General features: G+C 42.6%; 1 protein-coding gene across 2 annotated transcripts in view; it reads right to left on the reverse strand.

Moving 5' to 3' along the window:
- The window catches only part of PIWIL1 (piwi like RNA-mediated gene silencing 1), a 29,125-nt gene extending 12,384 nt beyond the window's left edge, over positions 1-16,741 (reverse strand). Inside the window, exons 1-14 of one of the 2 annotated variants that reach the window (XM_058281210.2) lie at positions 16,455-16,741; positions 13,484-13,568; positions 13,010-13,121; positions 10,301-10,426; positions 9,597-9,811; positions 9,132-9,253; positions 7,898-7,978; positions 6,846-7,043; positions 6,374-6,485; positions 3,227-3,353; positions 2,898-3,015; positions 2,291-2,405; positions 952-1,139; positions 495-567 (exon numbers count right to left, since the gene is read on the reverse strand). In XM_058281210.2, the coding sequence (XP_058137193.1) occupies positions 495-567; positions 952-1,139; positions 2,291-2,405; positions 2,898-3,015; positions 3,227-3,353; positions 6,374-6,485; positions 6,846-7,043; positions 7,898-7,978; positions 9,132-9,253; positions 9,597-9,811; positions 10,301-10,426; positions 13,010-13,121; positions 13,484-13,561 (1,665 nt within the window). In that variant the 5' untranslated portion in view covers positions 13,562-13,568; positions 16,455-16,741. Of the gene's footprint in view, positions 1-494; positions 568-951; positions 1,140-2,290; positions 2,406-2,897; positions 3,016-3,226; positions 3,354-6,373; positions 6,486-6,845; positions 7,044-7,897; positions 7,979-9,131; positions 9,254-9,596; positions 9,812-10,300; positions 10,427-13,009; positions 13,122-13,483; positions 13,634-16,454 lie in introns of those variants that run through there. The other variant, XM_004455887.3, reaches the window with a different exon arrangement.
- Between the last annotated feature and the right edge of the window lie 897 nt (positions 16,742-17,638).

Below are 17,638 nucleotides of genomic sequence, written 5' to 3' on the forward strand. Positions count from 1 at the left end.
CTAGACTCTGAGCAGGGCTGTCTGCACAGACTCCTGCTTTTCCCAATCTTACGCCGCACTGCCTAGAAAGTTTCTATGTATACTCCTTAATGACGGTTCTACGTGTGCTAAACATCTAAATGCTAATTTTTATTTTTGTGCCTTTAGAGTTTTCCCAAATTTTCTATAATAAAACACTGGTAGCTTAAAAAAAAAAAAGTGATTTGATTAACTTTGAATAATTAAAGCCTTTGAGCCAGAATAAATGTTTTAAGAAAGTTTTGTCTGTCTCTAACCTTCCCTCTCAGCATGCCCAGTAAAAAACTCCTAGACATGCAACTAAAGCTAACATTTGTTTAGCTATCTTATGGAAGTAAAATATGTGTCTTTCGTGGTTAGTATGGGAAACTAATTAGAACAGTTGGAAAATAACTCAAAATTCTTAAGATTTATAAATGCCCCCTTTAAAACAGCTCATTTACTGAAAATTGCCTGTGCATCAATTAGCTACTTACAATCTGGGTATTAGATGTAACCTTTTGCTGTAAGACTCTTAAGTATGCTTCAGTTCTATCATCCACTTCAATCCTAAAATGGAAGTAACACAACTTTCAGAAAAAATAATGAAAAACAGAACATGCATAAAAAGGTTTGAGAGCTTATAACACATGAAACATTTCAGTATAAAGCATACAATAAGACACTAAGAATAGCCATTAAGGAAAAAGGCTGCCTTACATACACACAACTACAATTGTTTAGTTTAAAGCACAGGATTGAGCAAATGGACCTACTTCATCTTTTCTGCCACCTTCTTTGAGTAACTAAAATTTGATTGTTTGGCTGCATTATAGGAAGCCATACCAAATAATTAAACTAAGATTATCTACTATTTTCTAATATATTCTTTGCATCTCCCCCAACCCTCCACATGACTCAACTTTCAAAGTAGAAATGGCTTGATAAACTTACATTATTGCTTTTTTCATTTGTATGCCCATGGCTGGTGTAACTTTAAATAGATTTTGTATCAATGAATTGGCTGCTTCATAATTTCTTCGAGTATAGATCAACAGCCAGTTATCTAGCGGCTTAACACTAATTAATGGTGCACCTCTTGTTTCTTTTGACCAATCTGCAAATTGTGGATTGTAATCAAACTAGAAGAAAGTTCAGAGACACTGTAAATTCCATTGTAAGTTCTCAGTGATAAAGCCAAAAGGCCTTTATTAATTCTACTGCGGCGTATTTTGAACCATAAGAGTACTACTCTTAAATCAGAATTATAGTGACAAACAAAATGCCCTCAGTGGAGAAAGATATACAAATGCAATATTGGATGTATCCACAGGATGATGCCAACTGAGTTTCAAATATATTCTTATTAACAGCTACTACTTCAGTGCTTACTTGTGCCAGGTATTCTCCTAAGTGCTTTAGCTGCATTCTCCCGAATCTTCTCTAGAATCTTACAAGGTTAGGCTTTATTTTCCTCATGATAAAGATAGAAAAGATAAGGCTTTGAAAGTTAAACAACTTGACTGAGGTATCAGATACTGAAAGCAAGCTGCAAAAACATTTGACAGCAAGGCAGAAAACGAACACAAACTCAAAGCACAGTAACCTGGTGATATTTATCAGAGGAAAAACTCTGGCGTTTTAACACATCCTATCACCCACATCCCCAATAACACTGATAGAATGAAATATATATTGGTCTTCACGGGGTATTAAAAAAACTGCAATTAAGATATTACGTTACATGACCAGAATGTTATTCATAGAACGTTTAAAGGTAGGAAAGGATAGTGTTTTCTGTAAAGATGTTTAAAGCTTTGAGCACCTGAAGTTAGCTTTATTAGCATACTTGCCTTCCCCTTTCCTGAAGATAAACTATAAAAGGCAAAATTATATAATACGTATCCCACAGATAAATGGTTCAGGCCAAACAAAGCCAAATAACATGAGTTTTCCAGTAAGAGATCACCTTAGTGCTGCAAGGATGCCCCCCAGCTTGACAGTCAGGATAGTAACCCGGGTTATTAGAGAGCATGAAGCCTCCATTTAGCCTAGAAGTCCAGTTACCCAGAGGGCCAGGATGCAGGCTGCACCTTCTCCTGTGCATCCACCTATCTATTCCTGGAGTTTACCTGTTTCAGAAATCCCAGGGCAGGGGCTCCCACTTGCTGAGGGTGGAGGTGGAAGGGGAAAAAGAGACAGGTGAGAAAAGACACAGGTAAAGGGGTTCTTCCAGCTCGCTTTGTTGTGAATCTGACCCCATCTTACTTGACAACTTTAAAAACTGCCTTACTGTTTTTCCACCTTGGTGAATCTTTTCTGCTTGCAAAATTCTTCCTGAGAAGGACAGTAAGTTGGAGTCAAAGCTCAAACCCCAGTCTCGGAGCTCCCTCTGAACATTGTCATCTCTGTAAATTTAACACATTTACACACCACTCAACAAAGACTAACAGGCATAGGCAAAAACAGACCCACTCCACCCTATAATAAATGTCAGTGTTTCTCTAGGGATCAAGAGCCTAACTGAAATGCTAGGAAACACACACAAGTACAATCTACTTTTCTTTTTATCACATCTAAACGTCCCTTTGACATCTTGTAATTTAAAGTTCTGATGCCCAAACTGCCTTCCCTTTAAAATAAACTCTTTGATATAACAAAGATAGAAAATAGTTTTTTCCAAAAACACTTCTTTTCTGTTCCATCCATTTTCTTTAGGAGAAGAATAAGAAATGCCAGGGCTACAAAGTTCAACTATTATTCCCGACAAATGGTAGCCTCACTTAGAAACCTGAAGAACAAACCCACCCCTACACTGCTAGTATAAAAGGACCCCAAACTCCCACAGAATGCCAAGCACAACCCTAAAACCCTACCCTAGTGCAACACCAATAACTTACTTATGAATATAATCGATGAGTCTCCCTACTTCCCGCTGCCTTTGTTCTGGAGTTAATCTTGTGTGAACAGCTAAGTCTTTCATCACATTAAAATCATTACGCATTTTATCAGTTAGACCTTGAAATAAAACAAGAATCAAGTTTAAATAACATTTGGAGCGCAGGGTAGTGATGAATGAACAAAGAACATTCCAAGTAGAAGAAGCAGTCGTTAAGGCTTGCTTTTCTTGGGGAGTGGGGATGGGGAGTAAAGGAGCATTGAGACTGCTAGGACAGAAGAGGAAACTACTTCATTGGTTTTGTCCCAAGCAAACAAACCTCAAGGGTACCTGTCAGGTAGCAAAGCTCCGGGATGAGCAAGGCAGGCCCTGGGAGGGTGCCACCGGGGCCCCGTCTCCTCTTAGGCTGACTGACCAGAACAGGTTGCTTCAAGTCGGTGATTTCTTGGTTATATTGCTATTCAAGAGAAGGAAGGTATCATCATTCACAGTAAATGCCTTCAGTAAGATCAACTAGCCAAAAAAAACAAGTTGCTTTTGTTTAGGTATTTTTTGTTTTGTTTAAGTAAAAATGGATGTCAACATCAAGGCTGGTATCAGCTTCCAAGTGAACTTTTTAAACGCACTTCCATCCCCCTAAACATTAACTTGTGATTTATATGCTCTACTGAACACTGGATCTTTTTTCCCTAAAAATCTGAGCCTGTCAAGGGTGGGAGGCTCTTGCTGAGTCACGGAGTTTAGTCAATGTCCTATATTTTTCACTTTCTGATTTAGAAAACAGGAGTCCGTGTGACTACAAGGTTTGCACCACAGCTTCATCCCTCTAAACTGTTCATCTTCAAGTGAGAACTTATTCCACAGAGGAGCCTCACAACAAGAATAAAGAGAGGACAGGAGAGGTTTCCATGATGTACATTTTTAACTAGGAAACATTTTGCAAAAAATCCTGACACTTTCAAGAAGCCAGATTTAAATTTAATATCTATGCCTTAAGACTTTCTGCATTCAATTACTGCCTAACATACGTAACTTTTATAACTTGTAAATATGAGACAAAAACGATTGACATTCACAATTTAATGCAAGTATGGGGTATGCCCTCTGGCCTCCAACTCAGCTATGCCATTCTAGACCTCTTTCACTCCAGCTACTGGCCCTGGGTTTTCTCTATTACCTCCTGTATCCTCCTAACCTCTTTTTAGCTCCCTGCGTAATTCAACTACAGCTTTTTATTTTTTAAAAAGGCCATTTCTTTCACTTCAGTCTCTCTTCAACAGACTAAGAGGCACCTGCCCAGCACCAGTGCCCACTCCAATGGAAGGACCTGGCCACCTGTCCTCATCAATTAGGACACCATGACTGTAGCCTGTCTCTGTGTCCAACATTTCACTTTTACCAGCCACCCAGAAGGTTTATTTCCAACAAGAACATATCCCATAGAGCCTCTGCCTCATGTATACACGACCTAGGTTGTAACAAAGAGAAGCCTACTGAAGACAGCACCGTCAGCAGTCACCCTTCACACCATCTGCTTAACCTGGGCTTACACACGCACGAGGCGCAGGGCATTTGTTTCAGATGCATCCCTTCTCACCCTATTTCACCATGAGACCATGATGGCAGAGGACCTGACTCCAGAATGTTGGGACGCCCCTTTCTGTAGCACCAGGACCTAAAGGAAAAGCCTGTCAAGTCTCTTCACATTGTCTCTACATCTAAAAAGCCAACACCCGCACTTCTGTTTAATATTACTGCTAAACCTTTCCTCTTTGGAGCCAATGGACATGGACCATGATCTTCCTTTCTGAAGGTGCATCTTACTCCTGACCTGTTTTCTAGAGCTTTTCTTTAATTGCAAGCCATCACTTATCTCTAAGTATTCTTAGCAAGTCCAAAGAATGCCTGGATTCTTTCAAATTTCTCAACCATTATTCCCTTTCAATTCATTTTCTCCTAAAATCCCATTATCCCTAGCAGTCAGAGGAGACTTCCCAGCAGAAGTAACATGAGCTAGAATGTAGAGCCTAAGAGTATGACTCTAGTATTCAGTGCTGCAGACAGAGAACAATGCAGGCAAAGTAAAAATAAGCAGGGAGGCGCTGCCCCCTGCTCCCTTCAAGGTCTCAATGACTAGAGAACCAAACCTTTAACAAGAAGAGCAACAAAAGCCACTCAACATTTAAAGGTGTATGGTTAAGGGGAGAATTTTCCCTGACCTTGCTTCAGGTTTAAACTCAACTTTCAGTCAACGTCACCTTTATAGTTGGCAGTTTACCAACCTCTCTCCATCCCTGACAGTGATCGCTGAAATAAACCACAGAGAAATGTAAAAATCCCTTTTGCATGGCTGCCTACAATACCCAGAAGACTCTAGGTTAGGCAGGGCTGGAAACTTAAGGAGTTAAAGGCTGAAAACAGCAGTATGGACACCACACCAGAAAATCCTCATCATCAGAGTAAGACGAGTCCTTAATGGGACTGCTTAGAGAGCTTTTCCTTCCAAAGTTGTCTCTGTTATTTTCATTCACAGCAAAGAAAATGACCAGCAAAAAGGCATTTCCAAGGTCACTTGTCAGATGTATACTTTCAACATAAGACATAAAAATACATTTATCCAGCTTTTTGGAAAGAGGGATTATTCTTGAAAGTAGGAAAAATGTGGAACAGTAGCAATTCAAGGACAAACTTATTAATAGTTTTCTAGAAAAGATTTTTCCTACACTTTCAACAGAGCATATCCAATAGAATATGACTTTCTGTGGCTCCAGGGGCCAGATGTGGTCTCTGAGCACTAAAACAATGTTAGCAGGCATTCCTCTAGAAACATTTTATTCCATTCTAGTTAGGAGTTGCTCTATTTGCCTCAGCTGCCTTTTCAATTTTGGTGATTACTGTGCCAAATGAAAGACCCATCTTTATAAAATTAGCATTGGAAGAGCACCCAATAACTGATCTACTCTTTATGTACTAAAACCTACTGGAATCTCATCAATCTGGAAATCAAAAATCTGTCAATCTGTCAACAAAAATGAAAACAACAACAACCAAAAAAAACCCTTAAGAGTCAGCCCATATTCCATGGATTGAGACCCCTTCTGGTTAAGTTACAGCGTCAGCACAGGGTGAGGGGCAGGCAGTGAGCTGCCAACTCCCACCTTGCTATACCTGTTATCCCACCTATTTGTCCTCCACATGCTTAAATTCAACTAAAAAAACAACAAAGGACAGAGCAATTCTCACAATGTAAACTGTATCAAATAAAAGCACCATTTTAATAATTTGATAACGGGTTAAACTTGGTAATAAAGACATTTTACTCTAATAAAGACATTTACATACAACTTTAAAGGCCAACTTGTTCTAAATTTGGAACAATAAAATTTTCAGTATAAAATTCTACTGAAGATATTTCAGAATGCCACTAAGATCTAAATACCTCATATTAAAAAGATAAAATCAGTCTTAACTTCATACCTTCCTGTAGTATTCTAAGAAGCTGACTTCAGAGCCATCTGCCTTCTTAAAGGTACTCTTTGGATTCTGGTCCCAGTCAATATCATCTACTCGATATGTTTTATTGTTATACCTGTGGAATGATACAGAGTCATTGGCACGTGACTAACGTATTTGAGAGAAACATTCTCAAAGTTTCAAATCACCCACTAAAAAACAGTATGATGGAAAGAGGAAGGGAAAATATTTCATAAAGACTGCTAGACGGATGGGAGACGTGACTAAAATACTATCTGAGTATCAAGTAAAAACTAAAGACAATAAAAATCATTAGAGATGTGCTTTCCAGAAGCATATGTTCCCCATCTTTATGCTACTCCCACCACTCTGCTTCCAAGGTCGCCTTCCTATCACTATTAAAAGGACTACACCCCCACAGATCTTCAGATCTGCAGCAGAACCATTAGTTTTCAATCAAAAAAATCAGTCTTACTTGGTAAGAACAATTAAACCTATTAGTTCCTTAGAAACTTGTTCTTGAAATTTATGTTCTTCAGTTTGATGATATAAGTTGAACATGAAATCTAAAACAGTTTCACTTCGAAGGACTTTATGACTGACATCGGTGCAAAGCATGATGTTATTTTCATACTGAAGAATAGAAGTAGTGAAACCAGGCCAAATCACCAACCTGTCAGAGAAAACAAAGTCAGGAAGCAACTTCTATGACTATCTGAACATATTTTGCTTTTACTAATTTGTGTTTTTCCCCTTTATTAACTGGATCTAAACTAAAAAGGTTTTGATTGAATCAGTTTACTCATGTCTAGGTTTTATATGGTTCCACATAAAAGATCTCTCTTTTTAACTCCCTCAACAACTAACTTACCTGAAATTTTATAGAAAATTCTATTTCAAATGAATATACTGACTAGCTTTATTAATCCATTTGTCATACAGGCCTAAGCCTTGACAATGCTGCTAATGGAACTGAAAGGCACCTATAATCATATTACAATAAACTACACTAGTTGGGCTGTAGTCTTGATATACCACAGGACCTTTCAAACTTATTATCATTAGCTTCTGATGAACTTCATCACCTAAGAGCAAACCACAGACTTAGTGCTGGACAATATTTACACTTCCCCAATGGTGGATACATATCATGTGATTTTTTTTTTTTGTAAGGAGGTACTGGGGATTAAACACAGGTCCTTATACTTGGGAAGCAGGTGCTCAACCACGGAGCTACATCCACTCCCCAAAGAGAGTTTTTTATTTTTAGGAGGTACCAGGAATAGAACTTGGGACCTCATTCATGGGAAACAGGTGCTCAACCACTTGAGCTACATTTGGTCCGCGTGTGATTTTTTTTAACCCAAATCTTCTGGAATACATTATCACTCAAGCAAAGTTTAATTAAATTAATGTGATGGGTATCACTTAACAGCCACATTAGTAAATGCCATTTTAGCTTAGAAAATTACTTTCAAAGTTTGTAATTAAGCCTAAGGAATATGAAACTTGCCACTTCATACAAACCTATGATTTGGAATATCAATTGGATCACTTGGGTTATAATAATTCCGTCCAATTTGTTGCAAATTCATTATCTTCAGAAGCCTAGAAATCAGAAAGTCAAAACAGTTAAACAGGAGTGAATACTGGTTAAGTATTTCTAAGACTACAATCAGAATAGTGTATTGTTTAGAGCAGGAGTAGATTAGCTATGGCCTGTAGCCAGGCCAAACCCAGATTGCCTGCTGTTTTTATATGGCCTATGAGCTAAGAATGATTATTTACATCTTTAAACGAAAAAGAAACGAAAAAAGAAAAGAAAACGAAAAAAAGAATATTATTTCATGACATGTAAATCCTATAAATTTCAAGTGTCCGTGTCTATCACTCATTCTCCTGGACACAGACCTAATCATGTATGAATTGTTTCTGGCTGCTTCTCTGCTCTCACAGCAGAGTTGAGTAGTTCTGACAAGGACCATATGGCTGGTGAAGCCTGAAACATTTACTGTCTGGCATTTACAGAAAGAAGTTTGCCAGCTCCTTGTTTAGAGAAAAATAAATCTACCATTTACATTATATCAAGATGAATATTTAGCAAAATAGTTTGTCCTCACATCGGAGACAGCTTATGACCAATTTAAAAGGTGAAGGGGATGGGGGGTTTATGGGGACCTCTTACATTTTTTGAATGTAACATTTAAAAAAATTTAAAATTTTTAAAAAGTAAATTACAAATCCAAGTACTACATCCCATTAGTCTTAGGTGAGTCATTGAAATATCAATTTCAGCCTCATCCCTGATTGCTTTTCACCCAGAGAAAAATCTCTGCATAACATGTGCTCTTATTTTGGGTTTGGAAAATACGGTATCCATCTTGAAAGTCAATGATGGAATATGCAGTATGTCCACCACAATGGAGTAAATAAATGCACACAGCATTAATCCTGTCCCTCTTCATGAATAGACACTCATTGTGGGAAAGAAAAAATGGGGAGAAGGAATATAAAGTTAGTCGTAAGCTCCTGGATATGTATGTTCTTAACACAAGCTTGAATAGTAGTTAAAAGATTCATAGGGAATTTAAGGACATAATGCTGTTTAAAACAGTAAACCACACCTTAAAATAATCACAATTCAGAGTAACCCAATCATCTGTAAAATACAGGTGACAGGTAGACAGGCATTTACCACACAGTTCTTTCAGCACTTCTGTCTGAAATTTTTCTTAAAATATTGAGAATAATACTAACATACCTTCTGAATATAATATTATAGAACTGCAAACAAGTTGGTGACGTAGGGGGAAGTTCATTTGTTAAAGTGATTGTTATCCGCACATGCTCTCCATTTCGGGTCTGACTAAAAACTTCAGTAACCTAAGGAAGGGTCAGAAAACCAATCTTTTCACTGCTAAGAGACAAATTAAACCCAATCATGTAATGCCTATTTAATAAGGCAACACTGAAAAGTACAGAAAAACTTTAAATGAAAATTTAAAAAAAAAATTGTGAGAAAGGAGTATTTGAGTTTGTATGATAATAACTGATGTGTAATCATTAAATTACTCAGGAAGATCTGAAAATGAAACAATAATGCCAAAAGTCATCTTTGGGTTTCGGGTCTCTCTACAAGCCATGATAACTATCTTACACTGCAGCAGTTCTGCTTTCAAGCAGAAATTCCCCCCATCCCAGCCCTCATACAGACATGTGAAATAACCTTATGCTGGAGTCTTTTAGGTAAAAATAATATCGTTCCGTCAAATGCATGACACCTTCCAATTAAATCTTCATGTTGAAAAAGCAGTGCTGAGCGGAGTCTCCGGGCTTCCATCAGCGGGTTGTAGTCAATGTGATACTGATACAAGGCCCACTGGGGACGGGATGTCAGCCGAAAATGGTTAGTGCTTAACCTCACTATCACGCCTGAAGAGCCTGTCAAAGGAACTCGGAGTCAATGAGCAAAATACCAGCTTCATTGTGCCTTGATACTTTTCTTACTATGATAATGCAGACAGTTTTGTAAACAGAAGGCTAAGAATATCAGATGACAAAAATCCTCCAGCACCTGACTTTGGGGATACCCTCCATCGCTGTGTGAATGCCTAAAGAAGCTTACGTTTAGAACAAAATCCTCGGTGGACCAGTACTTTATGACCAAACCAAACCTCCTCCTGGCAAAAAGGGTTTTAAGAGAAAACTCAGTGATCTATGTAATCTTTACTAAAAACAACATTTTCATTGCAGCTAAAGATATCTATAACCTATTTCTTCAAAGCCAAAACGGAAAAAAGGGAGAAAACAGAAAAGTCATGCACAATCCCTGCCCACATATGACATATCAATACATACATGAAAACTTTTTACTGTCCTGTGTACTTGGAAAATAGTCCCATGAGAGTGCATTCTCCATAATTAACCTACCTGTTTTTGATTCTTTAACATGGTCTAGGTTCTGTCTTGTGTTTACACCAAGATCGTGAAAATCTCTACGACGACCTCCTCTCTCTGCCAACGATAACTCCTGAAATCCAGCAGATATCTGGAGTTCTTTAAACAAGAAAAATTACACATCTAAGCAACCTGAAACATGACATAAACCATGGCAGTGTTGATCCCCAAGGTGGTAAGACACAGAGCCCAAAGGCTACCAAGGTCCAGGCAGCTGGCGTCCCCGCGAGGCATCAGCAGTTTATTCGAACTTCCTCCCTTAAGCCCTCCTTGTCATTGCCCCAGGGAAGCTCAGGTGCTCCTTTATGAGACATACACCCCTACTGTACATTTATATTACCCCATTAGTTATTTGCAGACTACTGAGGAACTTGTCAGAAAAGCAGAAATCATCTCTTTACACCTAACCCTAAATTAAGACCTTCTTGGAAAGAGTCAGACAGCTGTACTGTGATTTAAGAACTCAGGAACATCTGTTTCTTGACTCAACTTTTCTGTACTGTGAAGTCTGACAATGATCTAGGGGTCAGCCTTCATCTCAGAATTTTCCACAATTTACCATAATGCATTATAGCTGAGGAGCTGGCAGTTTATAATGCTTAGATCTATAACTGGGATTTAAAAATTTAAGGTTAAGTGTAATTTCCTCACTGTTAAACATCAGAATGTATGCAAGGACACAAACATAGCCCCAGCTGTGCTAGACAGACCATACTGGGATAAGTAACAAGATAATTTTATTAATTAATTATTAATTCCAAAAGCTGTAGTTATAACAACCTAAAATATTAAGCCATTCAATGTGCAGAAAGCACCCAAGTATCTCAGACCAGCAGCAATACATGGGACAAATAATGAACATGGGCTTTGCAGCAAATGTTAAAATTCTGGCTGTCAACTAATAGATATATTCTGTAGAAGAGATTGTTAGTTACCTATCCAATGACCAATCTCTCATTCTTCAATTAATCCCTTCAATTTTGGGATTAACGTGCCCAGCTGACTATACTTTCCACCCCCCCACCCCACCCCCACCCCCTGTGGCTACAGATGACCAATGAGGCTTGAGCAGGGGCAGCCTCCTAGGAGGAGAGTCAATACTTCTATGTGCTCTTTGCCTCTCATCTACCAATCTTGCCTAGAATCTGGATATGATGGCAGGAGCTCAAACAACCATTCTGAACCAAAGGAAAGTCTTAATCATGGAATCCATGGGCTCGGGACAAAAAGACCAAAAAGATCAAAGAGCCTGGTTTTCTCTTAGGACCACAAACACCAGAACCAGCCCCGAACTGCCTACCTGTGGACTACTTCACTAGGGAAATAATAGTGGCTTAAACAAGGTCTTTCAGTTCCTTATATACCTTGGAAACAAGTTACTTAGTGTGACCTCATTACCTCACATAAATGGTTGAGACAGTCAACTCCACAGGCATGCACCAAGTTCTAGGTGAGACCACATGGTGAAGGTGCTGCCCACCTTGGTTCCTGAACCCCAGGACATGCAGTGACTCCATCGAAAGATGCTCTAAAGTACAAATGTTCATGCTTGTCTTCTTCCATGAACTTTTTATCCCACAGACTTCGATGAAAGCATTCACAGGCTTGGTGAGTAACTATACTAACAGGTTATACACACATTTCTGACCTGCATAACAGGTTATGCAGGTCAGAAAGGATGGAATGCAGTTTTTTCCTGAGAATTTTGGATTTACCAATGAAAAATAAATTCCGTTCTGGATGTAGCTACAAGATCACAATTTTCTGAATATAAAAAAACAAAGTCTGTTTCCTTTTCTACATTTAATACTATCATTACATTTAGCTGAAACTTGATTAACTGTCAGTTTATAAAAATGACAGATTTCAGAATGGATAAGAATGAAAACCTTACACTAATTCCACCAGACTTACTTATCTGAAACACAAATTAGACCTTGCCATTGTTCTATTTAAAAACACTTCAGTGTATCCACACCCCCTTAACAGAATGAAAATCAAGGTCCTAAACAATGCCTCATTAAGAAATAAATCTATTAAACTTGTCACATTAATTTCTAAAACATAGTATAATTGAACATGTACTGTGACAAGCACTCCTCAGATATAATCCTCACAAGAACAGTGAAAGGTGGTAAGACAGGACCTTGCATTTATCATCCCAGTCATTATTTAATCCTCACAATCTTATAGCAATCATCCAAATGATCTACTCCTGCAAGAACACAGTGAAAAAGCACAATTCTTAGAATCAGAAGTAGTGTTCTGATTCTACCTGTTGTTGGAATTTTGGTCTCAACTTTCACTTGTGAGAAACAGGGCTAACCAATTCAATACATGTGAAAGTGTGGTTTAAAAGCAAAGTTACAAATGTTCAAGTGGGTCCAGTTTTTTAAGTCATTAAAGACTCCCAGCATGTTCTAAACATATCTTAAGGCATAACAGGCCAATGTGGGTCTTATTTAAAAGCTAATCGCTCTGTAATAGCTAATGTGGGACCCTGGCTATGACATGCTTTTTCCACTTCCAGGGTGAACAGAAGTCCATGGCGTCCCTCACAATGGACGGCACAGTGTCAGAGTGCCGGCTGTACCTTACTGCCGGGGATCCCGTGTCCCGAGACTGCATACTCACTGCTATCCCGCGTCTTATGCAAACACACAGCCTTTTCACTCCTTTCACCTTGTGCTTTGGCTGCTGCTCCTCCTGTGCCTCTCTGTCGTCCACGGCCAGCTAGCTCCCCCTCTGCTGGTGGCTGCTGAGGTCTAGGTTGAATATAACCAGGTTGCTGCCTCTGTAATTATTTGCAAATAAAGAAGAGTATTCTTTCTATGTCAAGAGGTCACAGATGTCAGAGGAAACAATCAGTCCTAAATAAGTCTATGTAAGCCTTCAACCCACACTGATCTAAATTAGTAATCAAATATGTTCTTTTAAAAAAAATTTATTTTCAAGAGAGGAGTCTCTAACTAAAGCTGAGACCTTGGAAATGCTTCTAGTCTACTCGGGATACAAAGCATTATCTTCCCTGCTCAGTTCCCATCTCCTTCACAGGACAGTTTTCATTTACTTTCGACGGCCTCAACTCGTAAGGGTTCAACAGGCTCTTCATTTTCAAAGCTATGCCCCGTAGGTAAGAAATGGGGAAGCACTCACGGCAGCAGCGCCCATGTGGTGCACGGGCTCCTGACCTCGTGCCCTTCCTCGTGCCCTGGCTCTGGCGCGCCCAGTCATTTTCTCTCTGAAGGGAACAATTGTGAAGGCATACTCAGTGCACACAATTACACACGACCACTTCCCCAAGGCTGCCTAAGAACCCAAAATAAGCTCCGGGCAAGTCCATGATTTTCTAATTTGCCTTACCATACAAACAGCTCCTTAAGGACAAGTTCCTATGGGCACTAGCCAAACAGGAGCTCACTGGACTGGGCACTAGGTAGACAGGGGGACTAAAATGGTCAAATAAGGTCAGGAGATTTATTTTAATAGATTTAGTTTTTTGGCTCATCTATTTATTGTGAACAAACCTAGGAGGGGAAAACTGTTAGGAGAATTAAGATATTAACGACTGGTTCTTTCTTTTGCTCACGAGTCTCTAATCTTGGATGAATGTGGACATCTGTGCCAGGTGCCACACAGGCCCTGCACCTCGTCTTTAAATCTACATACTGCCACCTCCCATCTTCCCACAGGTCTGTGGACAGCTTAACTTAATACATTTGCTCTAATATTTTCCTACCTCATCATTTGCCTTCCATAATTTCATTCTTTATCAGTGGCATTACCATCCCCTTCATCTCTCAAATACCTGAGCTGCATATCTCTATACTATTCCTTTTTTTGCCTTACAGCTGATTCACCAATTCTCCCATCTCTTCAAAAACACCCTGCTATTGAGTGCCTACAGTGAGCTGGGCTCTGTGCTAGGTATCCATGTGTAAAATTTTTTTTTAACCCTTTCCCCCCACAAAGGGGAGGATCCAGCACCATGAGGTTATTACAGGCTAGTAGGTCTCAGAGCCAGCTTTCCGGAAACCACCCCCTTCACATTTTAGGTGATCACAGAGCAAGCTATGTGATCTGTGCCTCAGGTCTGCACCAGCAAAATGGGCTCTAACAGTCTATCACACAGGGTAGTTGTGAGGATCAAACAAGAAAACACAGGTAAAAAGCACCTGGCACATTGTGCCCACACAGCAAATATTAGCTCTCATGGAAGAAACCGGTAACAGCATAATTACATAGGATAAATTGTGTCGTGATGAAAATAAGCAGAATGGACTTAGTAAAATAAGACACACTGAAGCAGTCTGCCTCTAAGGAAGCTAACATTTAAGCTGAGGAGTGGAAGGAGTAGAAATTGGTAGGGAGTCTTCCTGTCAAGAAGGAACAATCAACCCAGCTGAAGTGTGAAGACCATGACTTGTCCATGGAACTGAAGGGCTGAGTGACTGAAGTGGCGGCTTGAGACAAGAGGAAGGAGCTTGGATGGGACTGTCAGTGCCACGAGAAGCTGATGAAGATTTCAGATAGGGGCAGGGGATGACATTTTAATTTAGGATCACTCTGCTGTAAATCAGGTCATCATCTGAGTTCTGACAGCTTCTAAACTTCTTTCCTCTATGGTGACCTTCCCAGGAAGTCAGATCTAAGGACATTCTCCAGTTTTAAAGACCTCTTTAACTCCCTACTGCGTGTCACGGGACTAAAAGCAAACACCTTAGCTCAGCATATTAGACCCTCCAGAAGCTGACTCTAAATCAGGAATTCCCAAAAGATTACTCAAGGTAAACCAGGGTGCCAGAACAACACAATGTTCAGCCTCACGTTGAACGACTGTGTTCCCTGCACAGGGTGTACATTACGATAACAGTTCTGCATGCTTCCCTAAGTTTCATATTGGCGTGTCGGCACACATCCTCATCTTGCTCCGGGCGGCCAGAATCAAAAGGCGGAGACCTCTGCTTTAGACCCTGGCAATCATCACTGTCAGTCGCTGGCCACCAGACTTTCCGTCACTCACATTACGTCACGGCGTAGCCCTTGCCTAAAGCGCCTTGCCCTTCCTCCTGAACTAGAAGAACCCAAGGCGTCCTTTAAGAACCAGCCCCAATGCCATCTCGTTCCCCCTGTTCCACGGAGCTGTTTCCACCTGCTTCCGGCAGTTTCCGCACTGGGTGGAACGAGTGTCCCTGACTCCTTCACCCGCATGTGCGGCGTCCTGCAGACCAGGGTGCTTCAGCAGGTAACCGGGTGCCTCGACACCCAGCACCCACGCTGGAAGTCCACGTCTTCAGAGCTCACTCATCTGATGACCTCCCACCTCCGAAAGGGGAAACTTTTAAAATAGAGCTGTTCCGGAAGTGGGGTCTCCAGCACCTGCAACTCGTTAGAAATGCAAAGTCGGAGCCCCGCGGCCAGCAGTCAGGGTTGGAACCCGCTCTCCAGCTGACCGGCGGGGCCGCAGCCCCGGAGCCTAGTCGAATAATCCGGTACGTTCCGGGTGTCGTGGGTGGCCCCACGCAGGCCCCGTTTTCAGCTGTGTCCTCAAAGAGCAACCATTCGTGCCCCGTGCCCCGGCGTGGACCGCACATCGTGAAGGCACCAAGAAAACCTTGGGCTTCCAGTAATCACTGTAGAGGTATTTCTCTTATATTTGCACCCAAATGACCGCCAAGTTCATAGCAACAAACGGAAGCTCGAGGCAAACGACGGGCGGCACCCGGGTCTCCCCACAGCGCCGCCGGCCCAGGGCTGGGCCCCTCGCGGCCTGGCCCCCGGGAAACCTCCGTCCGCCCCGGCACTCGGGGCCCCAGCTCGCCCCCTGACCCCTAGACGGAGGGTCCCTGAGGGCAAAGGCTTTTCCTCCTATTGACCCCTTTCCTGAAGTGGGGTCTCGGGAGTTCCGGAAGCCGCGACCTTCGGTGGGCGCCAAATAACCTCCTCTAAGGCCAACGCCTCTCCGGAACCCGGCGCCGAGGCCGGGCCGCTCGCGGGCCCGCGCCGCGGCCCCCACACCCCGGGGCTTTCAGCCTTGCCCCGCGGCCCCCGCATCTCGCGGCTCCGGACCCCGCACCTGGCCCGCACCTGGCCGCAGCGCGCCCTAGCCGTCGCCCCTCAACCTCACCCTCGCCCCTCAGCGTCGCCCTCGCGGGCTAACAGTCACGGCCGCGCCAACGGTTATTGAGCCGCCGAGATCCCTCCGCGCCGGGACTTGGCGCCCCGCACTCAACCCGGCAGTGGCCCGCCCCGGCCACGCAGCGCCGCGCTGTCCCCTGCCACCTCGCCTTCGCCCTCGGGCCCTATCCCGAGGGGACTGGGCGTCGCAAGCGCGGGGCGCGCGGGGGCGTGGCCCTCTTTTCCCGGGCGGACGGACACCGGCCTCAGCGGAGGAGGACTACGACACGCACGCACGCACGCGCGCACGTACGCGACGCCGAGCTAACGGCGAGGCCAGCGCGCGCTGCGCCCCGATTGGCTGCCGAGAGGGCGGCGGTTTGCGCGGGGCGGGGCCAGGTGAGCGCCACGCCCCCGCCCGTGGGCCGGGGACTGGAAGCCACCTGCGGGGTGGCCGGGAGGTTCACTGGCCTCTTTCCAAGGCAGCAGTCCCCGGTGGACTCGGCAAGGGTGACCCGGTGGTCTCTGAGCGCCCCGCTGGGACAAGCGGACCTGGTCCCTGGCTGGTCCTTAGAATTAGTAGAAAATTAAGCGACGTTCCGAGGCCGCGGTGCCAGGTGGCTATGTACCTAAGCTGAGTGCGCATGCTCATGTGTAAGGCCGCGGGTCTCCAGCTCTACCAGCCTCCGAGTCCCCTCGAGGGCTGGCTGGACCACAGATCGACTCAGCAGATCTGGGGAAGGACCCAACGACTTGCTTTTTGACAAGTTGCAGTAATGCAGCGCGGCAGCTGGCCCGGGGTTCACACTGGTATATGTCCTCATAGAGGCAAAAGCCAACCCAAATAAAACAATTGGAAATATTGTGTAACAGAGCAGAATCATTCATCAAGCTGAGTGAGGGACTAAAGCTGACCAGTTATGCCCCTACTGATGTCCAGTGGTGGGTGGACATAGGAGGTGGAGGGGGTTGTGGCAGTGTGGTTGCCTCTAGGTTCTTGTTTTAAAACTGCGTTTATATAGCACGCATATAAAAATTCACTCTGGGGTCTTTCCTTTGGGAGAGGATGGAGAAGGCTAAAGTGTCCCCAATTCCTTAAGTCTCATCTGTGGGGTGAAAAGAGCAGACTAGATTTCAGTATAATCTCAGCTCGATGGTAGGAATCGACAGAGGGCACCTCTGAAAAACACAGAT

This window comes from Dasypus novemcinctus, chromosome 19, assembly GCF_030445035.2.
Source record: "Dasypus novemcinctus isolate mDasNov1 chromosome 19, mDasNov1.1.hap2, whole genome shotgun sequence".
Taxonomy (NCBI): Eukaryota; Metazoa; Chordata; class Mammalia; order Cingulata; family Dasypodidae; genus Dasypus; species Dasypus novemcinctus.